The following is a 23,605-nucleotide window of genomic DNA, read 5'->3' as shown; positions in this document are numbered from 1 at the left end:
ATGGACATTTTCTCCTTACGTCCTTCTCTTTTCATCCTGGCTCCCACAGGATCTTGAACTTCAGTTAGGGAATCATAGATTTCAGTGCTGGAGAGTGCTGGTTTAGCACTCAGGCAGAACGATGTTCAAATTTCCACACCAGTGGCCAGCAGCTGTGTGACCTTGGTAAATGATGAGCTCTGAGTTTCTGTCTTTCTCTTCTACAAAACTGCAAGAACAATATAATGTATATTAAGTGCTCTGATGAGGATCAAAGAGATAAAGCACGCTAGGTGCTTGGCAATTGTCCCTCCCCACCCCCCTCCTCATCAACACCAAATACATATAAAGCATTTTAGTATATCCACTCCCAGAAATGTGGGGTTTTTTTTAGATGGTCTTAGTAAAAGAGGGACATGGCTCCCCATCAGAGTCCAAATCCCTTTTATTTTGTTCCTGGACTAAGTCAATGGGCTTTGTGGTCTTTATGGAGAAGCCTCCCAATGGTCCTCCATCCTTCCCTCGGACCATTTTTTGAGGCCCCAGTCAGTAGCTGCTGTCTCAGCCAATGCAACTTTACTCGTCATCAGAATCTGAATTCCAGTCACCTTGGCCAGCTTTGGTCTAGCATGGTTCCTGGCAAATTCCGACTCAGCAAACATTTATTTTGTGGTGGAAACACAAAAAGTAGTAAAAATAACAGTAATAACCCCAGTGAGGTAATAGTAGCCGAAGTAATGGTAATAATAAATAGGAGTTAACAGCAGTGATAGCAGGTAGTAGCAGTATTTGAGCCAGGCACCATGCTTGGTGAATTTTTATCAGCATTCTGAGATGGCCACTGTACTTATACCTACTTTACAGATGACAATATGGAAGTCCAGCAAGGTTTGGTAACACATCCATTTAGTGGGGGAGTCGGAATCTGAGTGCAGGACCACCTTCTAACGGAGCCCAAGCTCTTAAGCACAATGATATCTGATCTCTCTCAAGCCAGAGAAGACATCTCTCTTTGCATACCTCCATGTATGTATCCATTCATTCACTCACTCATTTATTCAGCAAATATTTGTGGGCACCTACTGTATGCCAAGCAGTCTTCTGGCTACGAATAGCTCTTACCAAGCCAACCATGAGGAGTGCCACTGTGCCGATTCAGACATTAGGATAAGGAAATATCGACAAGGGAAAGATGAATTCTGACATGGATTTGTAAAGGTAGGTTCATGCTAGGGTTTGAAGAAGGGCAGAACGTAAGGAATCTGATGAATAATGGATGAGGCAGACAAGAGAAACAGCCTTAAGAAAAGGCTCGGGGGCCGGAGAGTACAGAAAATGTTTGGGAACAAGGAGTGGTTAAGAATTCATGGAGTTACAGTGCCACATGAGAAAGGGAAGGTGCAGGGATGCCTCTGACAATTCCTTCTCCCGTTCCAGAAGCATATACCCCAGGCAGACACATTTCTCTCCGTTTCCTCATGTGGAGAAAAAAAATAGCTGGTGGCAGTCCAGTAAGCGGCCATTATTTTGTGCAAACTATGTGTCCATCCCCCAATTCACAGGACTACCAACAGACTGGATGGAGAGAGCAGAGACCACAGCTCTGAAGACCACCTCTACAGCAACTCTGACCACTACTGTCTCTACCCCTGCTTCGGGAACATGGACTCTCCTCAGGACATCAGGCAAGGTGACCAGCACAAGCACAAGAGGAACGATCATTTCAACCCCAGATATTTCCTCTGATGTTCTACAGATGACCGCCTCGTTGGCCACCATACCTGGAGCAGAGACCAGCACAGAGGTTCCCAGGACAACCCCGTCTGTTTTCAATAGAGGCTCACAGACTACACCCTCACTGGTCCCTAGTTCTGATGCAGAGAACGGTCCAGCTTCTCCAACTCTGGCTGTTTCCCTTGGTGAGCCAGAGACCACAACCTCACGAGCCTTTCATTCTGCAGAGACCAGCTTGACTGGTTCCAGGGCAACCTTGAGTGTTTCCCGCAGCGAATCAGACAGCACACCCCCAACAGCTACTGGTTCTGGGGAAAAAGTCAGTTTAGCAGTTCCAACTCTGACTGTCTTTCCTGGTGTACCAGAAATGGTGACTTCACTGGTAACTAGTCCTGGGGCAGAGATGAGCACAGTTATTTCAACTCTGACTGACTCCCAAGATGAACCAGAGACCAACACCTCATGGGTCACCCAACCTGGGGCACTGAGCGGTTCATCTATTCCAGTTCCAAGTATCCTTCCTGGTGAGCCAGGGCTGGTGACCTCAGTGGATACTAGTTCTGGAGCAGAGACCAGCCCAACTGATCAAACTGCGACTACTTCCCCTGGTGAGCCAAATGCAGCAGCCTCATTGGTTACCCATCCTGGGGCACAGACCAGTTTAGCCTTTCCAACTCCAGCCATTTCCCCTGGTGTATCAGGGGTGGGAATCTCACCAGTTACCAGTTCTGGAGCAGAGACCAATACAACTTTTACAACTCTGACTGATTCTCCACATGAACCAGAGACAACAGCCTCATGGGTCACCCCTCCTGGGACAGAAGCCATTTCCACTGTTGCAACTTCAACTGTTTCCCCTGGTGAGCCAGATGCAACGGCCTTGTGGGTTCATTCCACAGAGAATAGCACACCTGTTTCCAGAATAACTCCAAATTTTTCCCAAAGTGAATTAGACACCATACTCTCAATGGCCACCACTCCTAGGGTAGAAGCCAGTTCAGCCATTCCAACAGTGACTGTCTCATCTGGTGTGCCAGCTACAGTGACCTCCCAGACCACTAGTTCTGGGACAGACACCAGTACAACTTCTTCGACTCTGACTGAATCCCTGCATGGATCAGACACAACAGTCTCCTTGGTCACCCATCCTGCAGTGTCCAGCCCAACGGTTCCCAGGACAACCCCCAGTGTTTCCCATAGTGAATCATATAGCAAACCCTCAACAGCCACCAGCCTTGAGACAGAAGCCAGTTCACCTGTTCCAACTACACCTATCTCCCCTGACGTACCAGATATGGTGACCTCACAGGCCACTAGCTCTGGGACAGATGCCAGTATGGTTATTTCACCTCTGACTCTTTCTCCTGGAGAACCAGCAAACACAGTCTCATGGGTTAATCATCCTGGAGCACAGACCAGTTCTTCCATCCCAACTCCGACTATCTCCCCTGGTGTATCAGGAGTGGGGACCTCACTGGTCACTAATTCTGAGGCAGAGACCAGTATGATTTTTCCAACTCTGACTGATTACCCACATGAATCAGAGACAGCCTTACGAGTCACCCATTCCTCAGAGACCAGCACACCTGTTTCCAGAATAACTCCAAATTTCTCCCATAGTGAATCAGGTATCACACTCTCAACAGCCACCACTCCCGGGGCAGAAGTCAGTTCATTTTCAGCTACAACTATCTCACCAGGCATACCAAGGTTGGTGACCTTAGTGGTTACCAGTTCTGGAGTAGAGACGAGTACAACTTTTTCAACTCTGGCTGATTCTCTGCATGAACTGGAGGCCACAGCATCATGGGTCACCTTTTCGGAGAAAGAAGCCAGTTCAGCTATTCCAACTCTGCCTACTTCTTACCCCGAGGAGCCAGATACAGCAGTCTCATTGGTCACCCATCCTGCAGAGACCAGCTCAACTATTCCCAAGGCAACACCCAATTTTTCTTACAGTGAATCAGATACCATACATTCAATAGCTACCAGTTCTGGGGCACAGACAAGTTCAGCCATTCCAACTCTGACCATCTCCCCTGGTGTACCAGAGGTAGAAATCTCACTGGCCACAAGTTCTGGGCCAGAGACAAGTACAACTTTTACAACTCTGACTCTTTCTCCAGGTCAAATGGAGACCACAGGCTCATGGGTCACCCATTCTGAGACAGAGTTCAGTTCAGCTGTTCCAACTCTGCCTGCTTCCCCTGGGGAGCCAGATACAGTAGTCTCATTGGTCACCCATCCTGCAGAGACCAGCCCAACAGTTTCCAAGACAACTCCCAATGTTTCCCATAGTGAATTGTATACCACATACACAATGGCCACCAGCCATGGGGCAGAAGCCAGTTCAGCTGTTCCAACTCCAACTGTCCCCCCTGGTGTACCAGATATGGTGACCTCACAGGTCACTAGTTCTGAGAAAGATGCCAGTACAGTCATTCCCACTCTGAATCTTTCTCCTGGTGAGCCAGGGACCACAGCCTCAACAATCATTTATTCTGAGATCCAGACCAGCTCAGCCATTCCAGCTCCAACTGTCTCCTCTACTGTGCCAGAGCTGGTGACCTCACTGGTCACCAGTTCTGGGGTGGAAGTCAGTACAATGTTTACAACTCTGACGGATTCCCCACAAAAGGCAGAGATGACAGCCTCGTGGGTCACCCATTCTGGGACAGAAACCAGTTCAGCCGTTCCAACCCTGACTATTTCTCCTAAGGAGACAAATACAACAGTCTCATCAGTCACTCATTCTGAAGAAACTAGTCCAACTGTCCCCAAAACAACTCCAGTTTTTTCCAAGGGTGAACCAGACACCACACAGTCAATAGCCACCAGCCGTGGGGAAGAAACCAGTTCAGTGGTTCCAACTGTCTCCCTTGGTGCACCAAATATGGTGACCTCTCACGTTCCTGCTTCTGAGACAGATGCCAATATGACTATTCCAAGTCTGACTCTTTCTCCTGGTGAACCAGCAACCACAGGCTTATTGGTCACCCACCCCAGTGCAAAGACAAGTACACATTTTCCTGGTTCAACTGCTTTTCCTCATTTACCAGAGACCATAGCCTCACTCTCCATCCAACCTGAGTTGGAGATGAGTACAGCTCCTCCAGTTCGGACTGTTTCCCTCGGTCTACCAGAGACAACATCCTTCACCACATCCATGACAGAGACCAGCAGAGTTGATCTGAGTCCAACAGTCTCACCTGGTGTTCCTGTAGAAACAGCCTCACTCTCCACCCATCTTGGCACAGACATCACAACTATTTCAACATCAACTCTTTCCCCTGTGTTATTGAAGACCACAGGCTTATTGGCCACCAGCCCTGCATCAGAGGCCAGCACAGGTGGCCCAACTTTGACTGCTGGTGTTCTTGGGCCTGTCAGTATCCCTGAAACCACTGGTGAGTCTCATACCTTAACTTCCTGGAGCACAGAACCCTCACCACCTGTGACCTCAGTTGAACTCCTGGAATTGTCCAAGACTGTGACAGGGGACACTGTGACCTTGATAGCATCAGAGACCCCAACACCACCTAAAACCAGTCACAGAGACGGATCGAGTCCAACTGCTATCTTGAAAACCACAACTCCTGAGACCACTAATTTAGCTGCCACAGGCTCAGGCCCCATCATGGCGGAGACCGCAGCCACCTTCAATACATCTGTGGCAAGTCCCTTTGTCCCTGAGACCTCACCTGGGATGTCCACCTTGACCTCTCTGAGTGTGACTTCAGAAACAAGTAAGAATGACTTTTTTTTTACGGTGGTAAAAATGTGTATATAATATAGAATTGGCTATTTTAACCATTTTAGATGCATAATTCAGTGGCATTAATTTCATTCGCAGTATTATATGAATATTGTCCTTTTTCCAAAACCTTTAATCACTCCCAATGGAATCTGTGTCCCCATTAGCATTAGCTTTCTTTCCCCACTCCCCTCAGCCCCTGGTAACTCTAATCCACTTCTGTGTTCTTGAATTAGTCTACTTTAGATATCTCATGTATGTGGAATCACACAGTGTATTTGATTTTTTGTGTCTGACTTATTTCACTGAGCACAGTGTCTTCATGGTTCGTCCATGTTGCAGTGTGCACCAGAACCTCATTCCTGTTTATGGATGGATGACATTCCATTGTATGGATGGACCACATTTTATCTGTCCATTCGTGTATTGATGGACACTCATGCTGTTTCTACCTTTTGGCTACCGTGGATAGTGCAACTATGCACGTGGGTATGCACAGATCTGTTTGAGTCTGTTTCCAGTTCTTTGGAGTATGGTCGTGTGGTGTGCTAATTCGTTAGAGCAATAGCAGTGAGGTATCACACACCGGCTGCCTCGAATGGTAGAAATTTATCAGGTCTGGAGGCTGGAGGGGAACCCCAGGAGAATGCATAGAACGTGAACTTTGGAGTCCTCCTCTCTGGGGAGCGGGTTAGGGAGCTGGGATATGTATCCGCCAACCCCCATCAATCATTGCTAGCAGGATGCTCCCTGGGGCCTGTTCATTCCCCTGCAACAAAGAGATACAGGTGCTATTGCATGCTGAAACGGTAAGAGCCAAGGGGAAGTGGCAGGAGGGTGACCAGCTTGGTTTTCCCAAGTCTATATCACTTTTCCAGCTGGAAGTCAGCATCCCAGGAACCCAGATGGTCCCGGAAAAACTGGGATGGTTGGTCACCCTATGTGGGAGGGTCTTAAATGGTGACATGATGTGTTCTCAAAAAGGACAGCTTAGGCCAAGCCCCGGCTAGGTGCTGGAGTTAAGGTGTGTCCTCAGAGCCTCACCTCCCACCCCCAGCCCAGGCCTGACTTGGGACTGACCTCATTTTACTCTCTCCACCACCACAGCTGCAGCCCCTTTCTTGATACCTTTTACTGTCAACTTCACCATCACCAGCCTGCACTACACCGAGGACATGGGGAACTCGGGCTCTGAGATATTCAATGCCACTGAGAGACACCTGCAGCACCTGGTGAGAGCCCCCCACCAATGCTCATCTCATCCCAAGACCTCCACACCCTGCCATCTTGGCCCCTCCGGCTCATCACTCTCTCATTTGTTCCCAGCTCAGGACTCTGTTCGAAAACAGCAGTGTTGGTTCCCTCTATGATGGCTGCAGGCTGACCTTGTTCAGGTGAGTCTTCTTCTAAAGCACCTACAGATACCCCGATTCTCTCCCTTCTTGGTCCTTCACGTCTCAGTCAACCACAGCCTTGGGCCTTTGCCAAGAGACAGTATATCATAGTGAATCCAAAGTTTCTAGGTTTGAACCCTTGATCTCTCACTTGTTAACTGTGTGACCTTGGGCAAGTTGCATAACCTCTCTGTGCTCCTACAACCAAGTGTTATAGACTAAAGCCATCCTAAATGAGCTCCACCCACCACACCTGCCCCCATCTCCCCATGAGATGGGGGCATCAATAAGATGATATTGCCCATACAACATGCCACCGAGAATCTACGTGAGGTACATGTTTTCGTTCATCTCATCTTTACGACACGATTATTATCCCACGTTGCAGAAGAGAACACTGAGGCTCAGAGTAGTCAAGTACTTGAGAGGAGCCAGGATTTGAACCCAGAGGTCCCAGTTCTTGAGTCCCTCCCTTTAACCACGGTACAGCAGTGTTCAAGGTCATTGGGCTCAACAACCTACATCCTTAAAAGTACTCAGAACTCCAAAGAGCCTTTGGGCTTGGGGGTTGTATCTGCCAGTATTTACTGGATCCAAAATTAAGACAAACACTATATTAATACGTTCATTTATTTAAAATAACAAACCTATTATGTGTTAACACAAATAACATTATTTTTATGAATAATAGCCATGTTTCCCCTCTCCCCTCGCCCCCCCAAAAAAGCATAACAAGAAGAGGACCATTGTTTACATTTTTGTAGATATTTTTAATGCTTGTTTTAGTAAAAGACAGTAGGCTGTCTGCTTCTGCATTTTTAAAAGTTTATTTATTTATTTTAGTAATTGGTACACCCGACACAGGGCTTGAATCCATGACCCCGAGATCAAGAGTCATATACTCTTCTGATAAAGCCAGCCAGGCCCTCCTCTGCTTCTGCATTTAATTTTTTACAATATTTCATCTCATAGCCTCTGGAAAAAAAATTTCATTGTGTACTCCTAAGAGAATAAAAGTGAAAATAACGTCTTGGTATGAATATGAAAATATTTTTACTTGGTGGGCTCCCTGTAAGGGTTTAGGAAGCCCAGGAGTCCCTGAGCCACACTTTGAGAACCACTGCCCTACCTTAGATGAGCATCAAATGGGAATGCTTTGACTAGCGTGGGTAATAGTGAGAACTCCCAGACAAGGAAGAGAGGGGATCTCTCTTCTTGTAAAGCCCCCAGTCTGGATGAATCACTATAGATGCAGCTTAAATTCAGGACAAAAGTATTTTTGAAACACATTGCCCCTTATTACCTCTTATGTCATTTTCTCTGTTTTTGTTTTCCTCAAAATTTGGTTGTCTGCTCCAAAGGTGTTCCCAAGGGGTTGGCCTCAGCCTTGGGGTTCACCAACTTGAAACAAAGTCTTCCCTTCAGGCTCCATGATGACTGTTAAGACAGAGTCACAGCCAGACACAAAGGTGACTCACTCACCTCCTCCAAGGTCTTCAGTCATGCTGCCTGGGTTCAGGATTCTCATTTCCTCCCTGGGAGCTCCACACCCCCAATCCCATGGCCCAAGCAGGACTCCGCTCTTACTGGAGGGGATGTCACCTGTACTTACCTTCTTGAGTGGACAGGGACTGTACTGGCTCCTGGTAGTTGAAACAATGAGCATGAACCAATAAGGAAAAGATTGGGGAGCAAAAGCAGAAGACTAGGTATGGAGCAGCCCTGGAGAACAGTACATTTCAGAAGGTGAGGTGGTCCCCATATGAGACAGAAAAAGATGTGTTTGAGAAAGTAGATGAAACCCAGAGAAGAGTGCTAACATAAACATCAAGGGGTACAATTGAAGGAAGGAGCTGTCAAGAGTAGCCAACTCTCAAGTGTCTTTGCATGTCCCTATTCCTGTGCCCTTCCTTCCGCAGGGCTGAGAAGGATGGGACAAGCACCAGGATAGATGCAGTCTGTACCTACCGCCCGGATCCCACCGGCTTCAGGCTGGACAGAGAGCAGCTCTACCAGGAGCTAAGCCAGCAGACCCATGGCATCACTCAGCTGGGCCCCTACACCCTGGACAGGAACAGTCTCTGTGTCAATGGTGAGAACCTCTATGGCTGTTGGGGTCTCCTCCCGAGTCCCAGATGGGGTCTCCTTGCAGTGCAATTTCTTAGTACCCAGGTTCATAGTTCTGGGCCAACCTAGAATTTCCATGGGGGAATTCTCTTTCCTCAGAACACCTACAGAGCTTTCTTCCCTCCCTCTCCACCTCCCTCCCTTCTTTCCTTCTTTCCTTTCCTCCTTTCTTCTTCTTCTTCTTCTTCTTCTTCTTCTTCTTCTTCTTCTTCTTCTTCTCCTTTTTTTGTAAAACTAGTATTTAATAACCTGTCATTTTAAATATTAGAAACTTTGGGGTGCCAGGGTGGCTCAGTCGGTTGGGCATCTGACTTCAGCTCAGGTCATGATCTCACGGTTCATGAGTTTGAGCCTCGTGTCAGGCTTTGTGCTGACAGCTCAGAGCCTGGAGCCTCCTTTGGATCTGTGTCTCCCTCTCTCTCTGACCCTCCCGCCCCCCTCTCTCTCAAAAGCAAATAAACATTAAAAATTTTTTTTAACATTAGAAACTTTGAGAACAAAACATTTTTTTTTCTTTTGGAAAATTCTTAGGACCTGCACTTGCCTTTTTCTCATCACATTATTTATAATACAGAGCACATCTTTTTCTGTACCAGGGTGAACTGTCATATCGCTTTCTAAGTTTCCATCAGATTCTAGCATTTTTCCCTGTGTGCTTTCAGTGTGGTAATTTATCTCTGAAAATCTCATTAATGTGAACTTTTGTCTGTGGATGTTACCTCCTTTAGATATTCTCACCTTTTCTGTCACAGCTTTTCTTGTGAATGCTGATAAATCTGTCGCCACTACAGTCTTCTGGTTGCATAAACGGAGCCTCTCCAATATCAGCAGCATGAACATCCATGTTCGTTTAATTCTTCTCTAAGTCCTACTATTATTTGTTTTTATGCTTTTAATTTAAGTTTTTATTAAAAAATTTTTTTTAAGTTTATTTATTTTTGAGAGGGAGAGACCGAGTATGATCAGGGGAGGGATGGAGAGAGAGGGAGACACAGAATCCGAAGCAGGCTTCAGGCTCCGAGCTGTCAGTACGGAGCCCGATGAGGGGCTTGAACCCAGGAACCACGAGATCATGACCTGGGCCAAAGTCGGACGCTTAGCCGACTGAGCCAGCCAGGTGCCCCTAATTTAAGTTTTTATTTTAATTCCAGTTAATTAACATTACAGTGTTACATTCGTTTCAGATGTACGGTATAGTAATTCAAACTTACAACACCTTATGCTCACAGAACAACTTCCAAGGTCTGGAAATAAAGGCTCTCTCCATAGTCTCTCATTGCAGTGACCTTTCACAGAAACCCAACGTCAGAGAAGGAAGAGAACAAAGCAAGCCCGCAGTGGCTGCTGACGTTAACTCCTCCCCAACAGGCAACGAGTTCCCAAAGTGGGGACTGATCCACTTTTTTCTCTTTGTTATAACAGCTTGTGGCCCTTTACTCATCCTCCAGGGCCCAGGCAGAACTACAACCCACCTGAGAAGCAAACAATAAAGCTGTTAGCAATGTTTTTAGCAATAAATCCCTCTGCATCAACGTTCTTAGCAACAAAACCCACAGTAACGCCTGCACTAAAGGCTAATATTTATTGAGGGATGCCTGTGATCTGGAACATTGTGTGTATTGTGTCTTACTAATCCTGTCCAGCACTCTGTGAGGCATTACGTACATTTTACAGAGGAGCAAACAAGGATCAAGGAAGGACATCTATTTATCCCAAGATCAGAAACCTTATATAAATGGTAACATCATGACGCAAACCCTAAATTGGCTCTAAGGCCCCCAGAAGGGACCCCAACTACAAGGCTACACTGCAGACTAACCCAGTTAGAACAAGCCTCAAATCTCAGGATGGGAAGGCATATCAAGGAGCCTCTAACACAACAATTTAAACTAAAGCTCAATCATGTCCCCTGTGGATTGCCTTTGACATTTTCTTTCTATCTGGATTAAAATCTGTATTGTATTTCAATAGTCTTTGAGAGTTACTTAAAGCTGTAGTTGACAGTGTGGGTTTGGGTGATTTACAGGTCTTTCTTTAAGTGCTGGTCCTGTTTTTTTGCTCCCCCTATGGCCCTGAAGTGTCTGTTTTTAGCATGGAATTTTTAAAACCCTCACCTAAGCTTATTGTAAAGGTCAACTGGGATAAAACCTGAGTAATGTAAGTAAAGCACAGGGCTCCCTCTACTGGGTCCGGTCTCAGAGAAGAGTTTCATTTCAAGAAACCTAGTCAGACCATCAGATATAAAATAAGTCTAAGTTTTACTTGCATTGCTTACCAAGCCTCAGAGAGGATCCAATCTATGACCCAGAACCATACTTATTCAAACCCTCTTTTCCCCACTCCCTCTTATTCTCCAACTTGATGCTTTTTGGTTGACTCCCCAGTCTGTCTGTCTATCTCACTCTCTCCCTCGTTCAACATTACAGAAATCCGGGAACTGTGTCAAAAATCAAGCTGTTTCTGAAAACCGGAGAAGTAGGAAAAACTCAGAGATCAAGGACAAAGTTATATTTAATTGGTGGAGAAAACACAAATAAGGCTGGAAACACATAAAGCTGTTGTTCCTATGACTCATCTGATGAGGTTGCTGTTGCTTCTGGCACCTCATGAAACCCCCACAAGGTGGGGGGTATTTTGATTATTGTGGTCTTTGTGGTTAATGATACAGAGGATGACACAGTCCTGAGCATTGGAGTACCAGGCAGTTAACTCATAAAGAGCAGCCATCGTTATCTTTGATGAGTCTCAGAGAAAGCACTGGAGAAGGGTCTGTGTCCATGTTTCAAGTCCTATCCTCACCTTTTTCTCCACCTCCTCCCATTGACTTCCTCTTCCTCTCTGGCTCTCTCTGCAGGTTATAACCATCAGTACTGGACCCCCACCACCAGCAGTAAGTCACAAGGGCCCAGATGTCCCTGCGTCCCTGGGACACTTCTTCCCTGCACCCATTCCCAAGGGAGAGTACCCACGTATCCCACTCCCAGATTCTCAGCCCCAGAGCAGCTCCAGACCACCAATTAGAGACACAAGTTCCCATCAACAGCCCTGTCCTCTTACTGCTTCATGATTTATGTTGATGTTGTGTTTTCTTTCAGCTCTGGTGACCTCCACATTTTCTCCAGGGCCATCGATATCTCTGCCTCCCACCCCCAGCTCTACAGGTAGGAGTCTGATCTCTGAGTCCCATGAAACTTCAACTCCCATTCTGGCTGATCTCCAGCCTGTCTCCTGTGCTCCTCCATCTCTGGCCATATCAGCCTTGTTTCTGTTTCAGGGACCAAACATCCTCCCATCCTCAGTGCCTTTCCTCTTATGTAATGGGAACTCAACTCTGTTCCTGATTTCCCGTTGTCCTCCAGATTCAGCTCAGCTGGCTTTTGCTCAGACTTCCTCCTATAAAGTAGCATCATGTCCCCATATCCCACACACAGGTGGGATCTAATCTCTACCTCTCTGATCGTTTCCTTCATGGAAATTACTACCGTTTGGCTTTCTTGACTTCTCAAGAAATTTGTGGCCCATGATCTGAGCACAAAAGGTCTTGGTGCCTCCTCTTGCCACCAAAATGTCTGTGACAGGTCAGCCTTTGGGGACACTCTGGGATGAGAAGATTGAGGTTTCCTTTTGAGCTGACAGGACACATCTAACATGGAGGTCCTCCCTTGGCTGGCCGAGGAGGGAGGTATCCCAGATGGGATATCTCAGGCCTCACCTACGGGACACTATGGACAGAGAGATGGCACTAGTCCCTTCCCCCTAATGTATAGCTCAGGCCTATAATTGTGATGGGTCTCCTCTCTCTCCTTCCCTCCGGCTGCAGTTGTGGGCCCAGCCCTGGTGCCATTCACCCTCAACTTCACCGTCACCAACCTGCTCTGCACCCCAGACATGAGGCACCCAGGCTCCATGAAGTTCAACTCCACTGAGAGGGCCCTGAATCGCCTGGTAAGAGCCCAACAATGCCTCCCCTGGCCTGCCTTGTCCTTACCCCACCCAGTCACCTCAGCCCCTCATGCTCACCTCTCTCTCCTTCCTCCCCAGCTTGGTCCCTTGTTCAAGAACACCAGTATTGGCCCACGGTACTCTGGCTGCAGACTGACCTTGCTCAGGTGAGACTCCCCTCCCTCACAACAGTTACAGGCAAGTTCACCTGGCGGTGAGGACCTAAACATGGCAACTAGAAGATGCATAAATGGCTTCGAATGGAATTCCAAGAATTCAGATGGAAGGCATCCCCTCTGGCTGAGTGTATCAAAGAGGGCTTCCTGAAAGAGGTGGCTGTCCAATAAAGGTCTTAAATTACTTGGATAAGAAGAGCCATGGAGCATTCACACTCACTGGTCAGAAATGAAATGAGGTACCTCAGGCCATGCCCTGTGACAGGTGCTAAGGGCACCTAGAGATTGAGTCATGGACTCTTCCCTCAAGGTACCCACAGTATGGAGAGGACAGCAGCCATATAAACTTAAACATAATAGTAACAGGGTTAGTACAATGATAAAGCACTACATGGAAGCCATAGGAGCCTGGAGGATGGACTTTTAGCTGAATGTGGGGGAGTTGAGTAGAAGCAGTCTGGAGAAGGTGATGCCTGAGCTGAATGAGCATTAGCCAAAAGAATTGCCAGAAGACATTTTGGCAGAAGTATTTCAAGGGTTGGCATATCTCAGATCAGGCGGGGATTAATGGAGTTTTAAGCAGAGCCTTGATGTAATGTCATTTATTTTAAGTAGTACACAGGTAGATATGGGTATGGGAAAATTTGATGTGATAATGGGACAGGAGGTGGGGAAATCAGTGAGATGTTGGGCTCACCTAGATGTTGCTTGGATGGGGGGACCAAGGACAGGGGAGGTCCAGGATGCCTCCCACATGTTTGGTTCTGGCCCCAATATGGGAACATGGCAGAAGGAGGAGACTCTGTGTTTTTATGGGGAATTAATAAACTTAATCTGGGACAAATGGAATACAATAAGTCTGAAGGACATCCTTGGGGCTGTTGGTGACATGGCACAGAGCTCAGGAGAGGGGTCTTGGCCAGAGAGTAAGATTGGATCTCATGAGAATAAAGCTGATAGCTGAACCAATGAGTATGAACCATATGACTCAAGAAGAATGAGGCCAAAAGAATAGAAGTTGGCTGAGGCTGAAGCCTTGGAGATTAACCACTTTAAGGAGTAGGAAGATACCTAGATGAGAAGGTCCCAGAAAAGAATGTGCGTGAGAAACCAGACAAGACCCGGTAAAGAGAAATGTCATAAGGCCAAGGCTGGGGGTGGGACAGGCTGAAGGCAAGAGGTGAACAAAGTATGTAACCCTCCCACATCTCAGGATGTCCCTATTCCTACGTCCCTACCGCCCTAGGACTGAGAAGGGTGGAACAGCAACAGGAGTGGACGTGATCTGCACTTATCATCCTGACCCCATGGGCCCTGGGCTGAACAGAGAAGAATTGTACCAGGAGCTGAGTCAGCTGACCCACGGTGTCACCTGGCTGGGCACCTACACCCTGGACAGAGACAGTCTCTATGTCAATGGTGAGTGTCTGTGCTGTAGTTGGTATCTCCCAGCCCCATGTTTCTCTCTACCAGTGCTCCTCAACTGGGGCGATTCTGCTCTCCATGGGACATTTGGCATGTCTGGAGATATTTCACATCATACCTGGAGTGGTACTAATGACATCTAGTAGGTAGAGGCCAGGGTGCTGCTAAACATCCTACAGTGCACAGAGCAGCCCTCCACCATGAAGAATTATCTAGACCAAAATGTCAATAATGCTGAGTTTGAGAAATTGCTGTATACAAATTGATGGTTCCAATGCAAACCTAGCATTTCCTTGGAGACTCATTTTTGAATGCCTAACGCATCATGGGAAGCTGATTTCCTTTCCCTTTTCACCTCCTGGAATAACATTTTTCTTCCTCATTTTCACTGCTTCCCATAAGAGACCAACATGCAGACTCTAGGAAAAGAAGTGGGTGATAAAGAACTCTGTGGTTAAATTTTCCAAATGGGCAGCAGGTGACCATTTCAGCCTTCACCCCATTTCATTCTCTCGCAATGATGACCAATTTACTAAGTGCCCACAGACCAGTCAGTATGACACAGTCTTCATGAGATAACATCACACTTAGCAAATAGTCCATGAATAATATCTACTTACACAACACCATTAGCAACAATGCCCCTAACAGCAATGCTAATGCTGAGAATAATAAGTACAATAGCGGCTAACTCTTATCAAAAGGTTCTTATGTGCCAGGAATTGTGATAAAGTCTTTTATAGGTATTATCTCACATTGATCTTACTCACAACCCTGTGAGTTGTTACAGTCATTTTTATGGAGACAGCCATCATGCTTTCAGACAGGAAGTCATTTCCCTGAGATAATCCAGCCATCATGCCTGAGGGTCAAGACTCAAACAAACTGGAGATTGAATCTAAACTCCAAGTTCCTAACTACAAGACAACACCACAGACCATCCAGATAGAGAAAGCCTCAAATCTCAGGATAGGAAGGGGCATAACTGATCTCTAGCCTAACAATCTAACCTAATGCTTGGTTAGTTATGTCCCCTCTATATCAACTTGGATATTTCCTTAAAACGGTGGTTGACAGTGATTGGCAAGGGACAGATCTCTGTTTTATGTGATGCTGGGCAAGCCATGCAACCTGTCTAGGCTTTAATGTCCCATTTACAGAATGGAATAAACATATATACCATGCAGGATTTTCCTGATGGTCAAATGAGATAGTTCACAGGAATAACCCAAGTAAATCATGGGGCTCCTCTGGGTCCAAAATGACTCCCACCCCTCACAGAACATCCAAGGAGATGATCATGACCCAGAGAAACACTGATGAAAAATTCTCTTCTCCCCAATTCCTTTCAGACTCCAATTTTTATGCCATCCATCTGACCTCCAAGTCTCTTCTCACGTTCATTATCCTAGCCCATTCCCAAAGTTTCTCTAATATTCCAAACCACATGTACATTCCCTCTCCTCCATCTTGCTTGCTTCCACAGACCGCTCTCTCTAATGGCCACAATTTTGTCACTTAAACACCACCCCCCTCCCCAGAAACTAAGCTAGAAAGATAAAGTCATACTATCATAAAATTTTGTGAAGGGAGAGAAGCTGAGAGAGCAATGATAAAGTTGTGGATAAGCCTTGGAACACTCTTGTTTGTAATTACATTACCTTGTAATGTACTGTTTAGTATTATTTCTGGTGCATAGTATATTCCCAATAAACAGGGGCAGTTATTATTATTGTATTTTTATTTTGGCAATAATAATGGGAATGATGTTCATCACTATTTTCAAGGGATAAGCCACATGAGGGCACTGAATGAAATGTAGGAGCCATTATTGTTCATTTATAAATCACAGCAAGTTTTGCTAATGAATTTCATCTCTGGGTCTACTGTCTACCCCTTCCTTAGCTCTTACCCATTATAACAGTCCTTTACTCCTTTCTACAGGTTATAACCACCGGTACTGGAACCCTACCACCAGCAGTGAGTATTCAAGACCGAAATTTCAATGCCCACTGGACCCTTATTCCCCAAAACACATTTTTCTGGAGGGAAGCTGCCAATTCTCCTTCCCTAAGTGTCTAGCTACACTCAGAAGAGCCTCTAACCCAGGGTCTTGCCCTGAGTCAAGACAGAAGACCAAATTCTAATGAATAGCTTTAGTCCCCCATTCATTCAGGATGGGACTTCATAATTTTTCCCCTGTTCTTTTTTTTCTCAGCTCCAGTGACTTCTACATTCTCTCCAGAATCTTCCACATCTCAGCCCCCCATCCTCAGCTCTACAGGTAGGAGCCTACTCTCTGGGACCCATAAAACTTCAACTCCACACAGTCTGGTTCCTGTAGACCACCCACCCTCAGAATGTCCTACTCACTCCCTCCCTCACTCTCCAAACTTTGGCCACATCAGACACTGTCTGTTCTCTAGTGTCCTAACCTCTGGACTTTATATCAGCTCTTCCTGGAGATCCACTACACCTGGAACCTCATTGCTTTTCAGATCCCAGCGCAATCTCACCTTCTTTGAAAGACCTTCCTAGACCCTCTTATAGGAAGTAGCACATCTGAATACACACCTGGACCACAGGTTTTCACTATCCACAACCATGAGTATTTTCTGATGGAATTTACTGCTATTTGCTTTATTCAGTATTTATGTATCTGTCACCTTGGAGCTGAGCACCTAGTCTGCACTCACTTTATACTGATTGACTGGTTGAATGAATGAATGTAGCAATCTTGCGTATGTCCACATTTGTGGATTTTATTAGAACGTCCAGAAAATCATTCAGGATCTTAGTCCTGGACTTGGTTCTTGCTCTGTTTCCTCATCTGACCCAGATGTGGGTCTAAGGGCTCTTGAGTCCCCAGGAACCTGAAACAAGGGCTTGATTTATGTCGGGAAACTTGTCTTACTCCAACCCTTAAGATTTATTTTAAAATTTGAGTCTATAGGTAGTTTTCACACTTATGTCACGACCAAGACAGGGCATCCCTGACCTTTAATCCTGCCGTGTGCATCTACAGTTATGGGATACAAGCCGGTGAGCTATAATTTGAATCCTGCCTTCTGGAATTCTGGGTTTTATGAGTCAAGACACTGCAAACTTTGCTCAAGCTTTAGACAGAATGCGCATTCTCCACTCCCTACTGTTCACCCTGATCAACTCAACCATTTCTGTAACAGGCTTAGCTCCTACAAGCTTGGCATGTGCTACAGACCAAGTCATTCCATGACTGATGACGTCATTTTTTCTGTAGATGCATTCAAGATTTCTTCTTCATCTTTGGTATTCAGAAGTTTGATAATGATGTATCGGAACATGGTTTTTCTTTGAGTTTCTACTATTGGGGATTTTTGAAGCTTCCTGAATCTGAAAATGTATGTTTTCAAGAAATTGGGGCAAGTTTTAGCTCTGATTGCTTTTTTTCCCCCAGTTATGCCAGTACCATTTATTTAAAAAATTTCCTTTCTCCATTAAATTATACAGGTGCCCTGGTTGAAAATCAATTCACCATAAATGTGAGGCTTTGCTTCTAGACTTTCAATGATATCCCATTGATCTACCTGTCCGTCCTCATGCAGTACCTCACTGTCTTGATTACCGTAGCTTCGTCTACTGTAGGTTTTCTTTTCTTTTTGTTGTTTATTTGGATTCCAGTTAACATACAGTGTGGGAGTACTTTCAGGTGTACAATTTAGTGATTCGGCACTTCATACAACACCCGGAGCTCATCTCAGCAAGTGCCCTCCCTAATCCCCATCACCCATTTAACCCATCTCCCCGACCACCTCCCCTCTGCCAGCCATCAGTCTGTTCTCTATAGTTAAGAGTCTGTTCCTGCCTGGTCTCGTTCTCTCTCTCTCTCTTTCTCTCTCTCTCTTTTTCCCTTTCGCTCATTTGTGTTGTTTCTTAAATGGTACGTATGAGTGAAATCATATGGTATTTGTCTTTCTCTGACTTATTTTGCTTAGCATGATATACTCTAGCTCCATCCGTGTTGTTGCAAATGGAAAGATTTCATTCTTTTTTTTCAGTTTTTTAAACATTTTTATTTATTTTTGAGAGAGAGAGACAGAGTGTGAGTGGGGGAGGAGCAGAGAGAGAAGGAGACACAGAATCTGAAGCAGGCTGCAGGCTCTGAGCTGTCAGCATAGAATTCTAATATTCTGTGAATAATATTCACCTATTGTGAATAATGCTGCTATAAGCATGGCTGTACAAACAGAAAGATATCTACTTTTGAGTTAAAAAGGTATTGTAGGGGCGCCTGGATGGCTCAGTCGGTTGGGCAGCTGACTACAGCTCAGGTCATGATCTCGCAGTCTGTGAATTCGAGCCCCGCATCGGGCTTTGTGCTGACAGCTCAGAGCCTGGAGCCTGCTTCGGATACGGTGTCTCCTTCTCTCTGCCCCTTCCCTGTTTGCTCTCTGTCTCTGTCTCTCTCAAAAATAATAAACATTAAAAAAAATTTTTTTTAATTAAAAAAAAAGGTATTGTAGCTGTGCTGTTCATTTGTGGGACTTGGGCAAAATTTACTTTCTCTGAGCCTCAGTTTCCCAGACTGTAAAATGGAACTGGTAATACTTGACTCTGAGGATTGTGGTTAGGGTAAGCTGAGATGCCAAAAATGAAATGCCCAGTACAAAGGCTGGCCCCCAATTGGTGCTCCTCAGATGAAACCTGTAAACGGTACTGTCACCCAGTTCAGACTTCTGGCATTCGATTCTTCACACCCTAACCCCAGAATGACCATACAGTGTTTTTGTGTTTGTGTTTGTTTTTGTCTTATGGGACACTTTTGACAAAGAGAGGGAGGGTTCTAATTAATATTTACATGCAAGCCACATGACTGTTCAGGGAAAACTAGGAGATGTGGTCAGTCCATGTAAAATCCACTCTTCAAAGAGAGTTTAGTGAAACTGAGACAGGAGTCACTCTCAGGGGGAATAGACAGGCCCACTCAGCGGTTGCAAGTTCTCTCGTGGTGACGTCAGAAGACAATGGGAGACCTCCACCCCAGGGGGCAACTGAGTGATTTTGCTTCTTTTCCTCCCACCCAAATGTCCACCAGCTGTTTTTCTTTAGACACACTGGGCTGAAGAGTTGAGGTTCTTTTTCCAGCTAAAATAATCCATCCAGGTTGGAGGCCAAGTGTGGCTGGATGCAAGGGTGACACAGATACGGTGGCCACCCTTGGATCTGCCACCTACAGCCATCCCCACCAGAGAATCATAATGGAGCCCTTCTCACCCTTTCTGGCTGCAGGTGTGAGCCTGTCTCTGGTGCCCTTCACCCTCAACTTCACCATCACCAACCTGCGCTACACAGAGGGCATGGGGCCCCCAGGATCTGAGCTATTCAACTCTGTAGAGAGGATCTTGAATCGTCTGGTGAGAGCCCCTCTAATGCGTGCCCTCCAGTGCCTACTTTTGTCCTTCCCAGCCCCTCAGCCCATCTTCTTACTTCCATGTCTTTCATCCCCAGCTCAAACCCTTGTTCCAGAACAGCAGCATTGGGCCCCTCTATTATGGCTGCAGATTGACCTTGCTCAGGTGAGAACTCCAGAGTTCACATGCAGGCCATATGCAGGGGGCAGAGGGACCATGAGCTGGACCATCATCCCAGAACAGCTGACCACCAACTGCCAGTCTGTCTCACATTGCATTCCTAACCAGAAAATGCAGAATCCTCTTGGACTGCCCTTCCCAGGTGACAAGGTTGAACTTTTCCGAAAGATCTTTCTTCTGGAACTCATCAAGAAAACAACTGGTCAGTCGTGCTGGCTTTATCACAATGGAGCCATCGTTTTCAACCAAGAATGATTTCCATCCCAGGGGATATTTGGCAATGTCTGGAGACATTTTTTGTTGTCAAAACTCAAGGGTGGAGTTGCTACTGACATCTAGTGAGTGAGGCCAGGGATGCTGCTAAATATCCTACAATGCAGAGGATGGTCTCTCAGGGCCACGAACAATCTGACTCGAAATGTGCACGGTGCCAAGGTTGAGAAACCTTGCTCTAGGGGATGCATAATTCTCTCTCCTGCTTATGTCACATTTTTGATAATGATTGGCCTGCCTGTAACACCTAGCCAGCAGTGACCAAATCCTGCTTTCTGACCTCTCAGAGGTGGACTTGGGATCACTGAGTAGTAAAGTACAGTGGTTATATAGTGGGGTTTTTTTAAAGTTTATTTATTTATTTTGAGAGAGGCAGAGACAGAGATAGCATGAGAAGAAAAGGTGGAGTGGGGGAGACAGAGAGAGAGAGGAAATCCCAAGTGGGCTCCACACTGTGACCACAGAGCCCAACACGAGGCTCAAACTCCTGAAACCATGAGATCATGACCTGAGCCAAAACCAACTTAGCCACCCAGGTGCCCCTATGCAGTTTTATTTAGAGTCTGACAGGCCTACCTCTCCTACTTCAAGGCTGTGTGACCTGAACAAGTTACTTAACATCTCTGTGCCTCTACCTACTCACCTGTCCGCTGAAGTATCTCAATTTGCTTTCTTGTACAACAAAGTTAGCCCATGATTCTGCTGGAAGATTCTCCTGCCTGGGTTGGCTCAGCTGATGTCAGATGAGGCTCATTCCTGTGTCTGCAGTCAGCTGCTGTCTGGGATACCTTCGTTCTCCTCCACATTTTCTCATCCTCCAGAAGGCTAGCTTGGGCTCATTCACACGCTCAGAGTTCCAAGAGCAGCAAGAAATGGCAAGCCCTATTGCACACCTGCCTTCCAAGCCATTGCTGGTATCACATTTGTGAACGTGCATTGGCCAGTTCCAGTTCTATGGCCAAGCCCAGATTCAAGAGATGGAATCTCTTTGCTTCTTTTTTTTTTTCTTAATGTTTATTTATTTTTGACAGAGACAGAGATAGAGTGTGATCAGGGAAGGGGCAGAGAGAGAGGGAGACACAGAATCTGAAGCAGCAGGCTCCAGGGTCTGAGCTGTCAGCACAGAGCCCAATGCGGGGCTTGAACTCCATGAGATCAAACCGCAAGATCATGACCTGAGCTGAAGTCAGACACTTAACTGACTGAGCCACCCAGGCACCCTGAAACAGACTCCACTTCTGACTGAAGGAAAGAATTTGTGGTCATTTGTGTGAGCATAGTGAGGATTAAAATGAGAGGTGCTTAGTTAGCAAAAGAACTAACATATAAAGAACACACAGTAAATTATTCGTAACCTTGCCTAGACCTAGGTACTGAGAATAACTCTAGCATGTGGGAGCCCCCACATGTGCACTTGGCTCACCTTACTCTTTGTGTGAGATCTCCCAATCACTGACCTTTTGTCTGAGGATGGAATGCCCTCAGCTCCAAAGACACCACTGTCCTCCAGCCACAATGCTATGTCTTCCCCTTTCCGCTGGCCTTGAGATTTCTCTGGCTCTCAGATACCACACAGCCTCATGCCCCTCTCCACCCAAGGCTGCCTGCTGACCTCACTGTTTCTTTGAAAAGGCTCAGTCTCTCTCACCGCAAGGTCCATTCACACCAAGAACTTTGGCCCTATTAATGCCTAATAAAAATGGCTGTCTTCTACTGAGCATTTACTAGTGCTAAGTGCTGTAGGGTCTGTCCTATTACCTCATTTGATGGATGAAAAAAACAATGAGCTACAGACAGGTTGAGAGACTTACTCAGAGTCAGCCAGCAACTGAGCAGCAGAGCTGGGGTTTAAGCAATTTGACATTGCCTTTTCTTACCTTGTCTAAGTCCTCTCCATCATGCATCTGTTGTTAGCATCTGTTTCAAGAATAAAACCCAGTGATTCATCACTTACATACAACACCCAGTGCTCATCCCAACAAGCGCCCTCCTTAATGCCCATCACCCATTTAGCCTATCCCCCACCCACCTCCCTCCAGCAGCCCTCAGTTTGTTCTCTGTATTTAAGAGTCTCTGGAGGCGCCTGGGTGGCTCAGTCGGTTAAGCGGATGACTTCAGCTCAGGTCGTGATCTCACAGTCCGTGAGTTCAAGCCCCATGTGAGGCTCTGTGCTGATAGCTCAGAGCCTGGAGCCTGCTTCAGATTCTGTGTCTCCCTCTCTCTCTGCCCCTCCCCTGCTCATGCTCTGTCTCTCTGTGTCTCAAAAATAAATAAAAACATTTTTTAAAAAGTCTCTTATGGTTTGCCTCCCTCCCTGTTTTTATCTTATTTTTGCTCTCTTTCCCCTATGTTCATCTGTTTTGTTACTTAACTTCCACATATGAGTGAAATCATATGATATTTGTTTTTCTCTGACTGACTTGTTTCACTTAGAATAATATACTCTAGCTCCGTTTTAAAGCTCAGCACAAGGCATCAGTATTTGGAGATGCTGCATATCCTCTGTGCTCAAGGACCTTGGTTGTCCTAATCATTTCCAACCCTCCTCCAGCACCAAGGCTGTTCCAGGTTGTCCACCAGCCCTTCTGCTTTCTCTGTCCCCTCCTTCAGTAGGGCTTTCCCGGGCTCCTACCTGGAGTCCCCACCTCCCCTTTCCCGTGTCTTTCCCTGCCCAGGCCTGAGAAAAAGGGAACAGCCACTGGAGTTGATGCTGTCTGTACTCACCATCCTGACCCCATGGGCCCTAAGCTAGACAGAGAGAAGCTGTACTGGGAGCTGAGCCATCAGACCCATGGTGTCACCCAGCTGGGCTCCTTCACCCTGGATAAGAACAGCCTCTATGTCAATGGTGAGCAACCTTTTTTGTAACCACAAGTTGAAGCTAAGAATCTGCCCCCCACCGCCCTGGGGGATGGAGAGGGATGTGAACTCTCCAGTTCATCATAGAACCCACCCTATGTGTTATTCTCCACCTGCGTGATATCCCTTAATGAGTCAAGGACCCCCATAGACCCTCCAGTTTGCAAATCCTTTTTTTCTCTTTGCAGCCCTGCATTTCAGGGCTGTGATTTATATACTTGTCTGGGCCACAGTCTTTATCCAGACTGATAAAAGAGGATATCTCTCTGGCTGAAGTCAATGGCTATGCAAAGATCTGGCCATCTCTGTTCCTGTCAATGTCTATCTCAAAATCCCCTCTGGAGCCTGAAAAGCACAGTTGACAACCCCATT

At 46.2% G+C, this 23,605-nt stretch overlaps 1 protein-coding gene across 3 annotated transcripts in view; it reads left to right on the top strand.

The window, feature by feature from the left end:
• Positions 1-23,605, top strand: part of LOC109254162 (mucin-16-like) — a 93,829-nt gene that overhangs the window by 28,750 nt on the left and 41,474 nt on the right. For all 3 annotated transcript variants that reach the window (XM_053896636.1, XM_019427842.2, XM_019427843.2), the window contains exons 6-19: positions 1,542-5,459; positions 6,575-6,699; positions 6,794-6,861; positions 8,781-8,953; positions 11,843-11,878; positions 12,084-12,149; positions 12,809-12,933; positions 13,030-13,097; positions 14,353-14,525; positions 16,476-16,511; positions 16,750-16,815; positions 19,800-19,924; positions 20,019-20,086; positions 23,050-23,222. In XM_053896636.1, the coding sequence (XP_053752611.1) occupies positions 1,542-5,459; positions 6,575-6,699; positions 6,794-6,861; positions 8,781-8,953; positions 11,843-11,878; positions 12,084-12,149; positions 12,809-12,933; positions 13,030-13,097; positions 14,353-14,525; positions 16,476-16,511; positions 16,750-16,815; positions 19,800-19,924; positions 20,019-20,086; positions 23,050-23,222 (5,220 nt within the window). The remainder of the gene's footprint in view (positions 1-1,541; positions 5,460-6,574; positions 6,700-6,793; positions 6,862-8,780; positions 8,954-11,842; positions 11,879-12,083; positions 12,150-12,808; positions 12,934-13,029; positions 13,098-14,352; positions 14,526-16,475; positions 16,512-16,749; positions 16,816-19,799; positions 19,925-20,018; positions 20,087-23,049; positions 23,223-23,605) is intronic.

Source organism: Panthera pardus, unplaced genomic scaffold (assembly GCF_024362965.1).
Source record: "Panthera pardus isolate Hobbes unplaced genomic scaffold, ASM2436296v1 HiC_scaffold_8, whole genome shotgun sequence".
NCBI lineage: Eukaryota > Metazoa > Chordata > Mammalia > Carnivora > Felidae > Panthera > Panthera pardus.
Note: the sequence above shows the minus strand (reverse complement) of the source record. Positions and strands in the feature narration are given on the sequence as shown.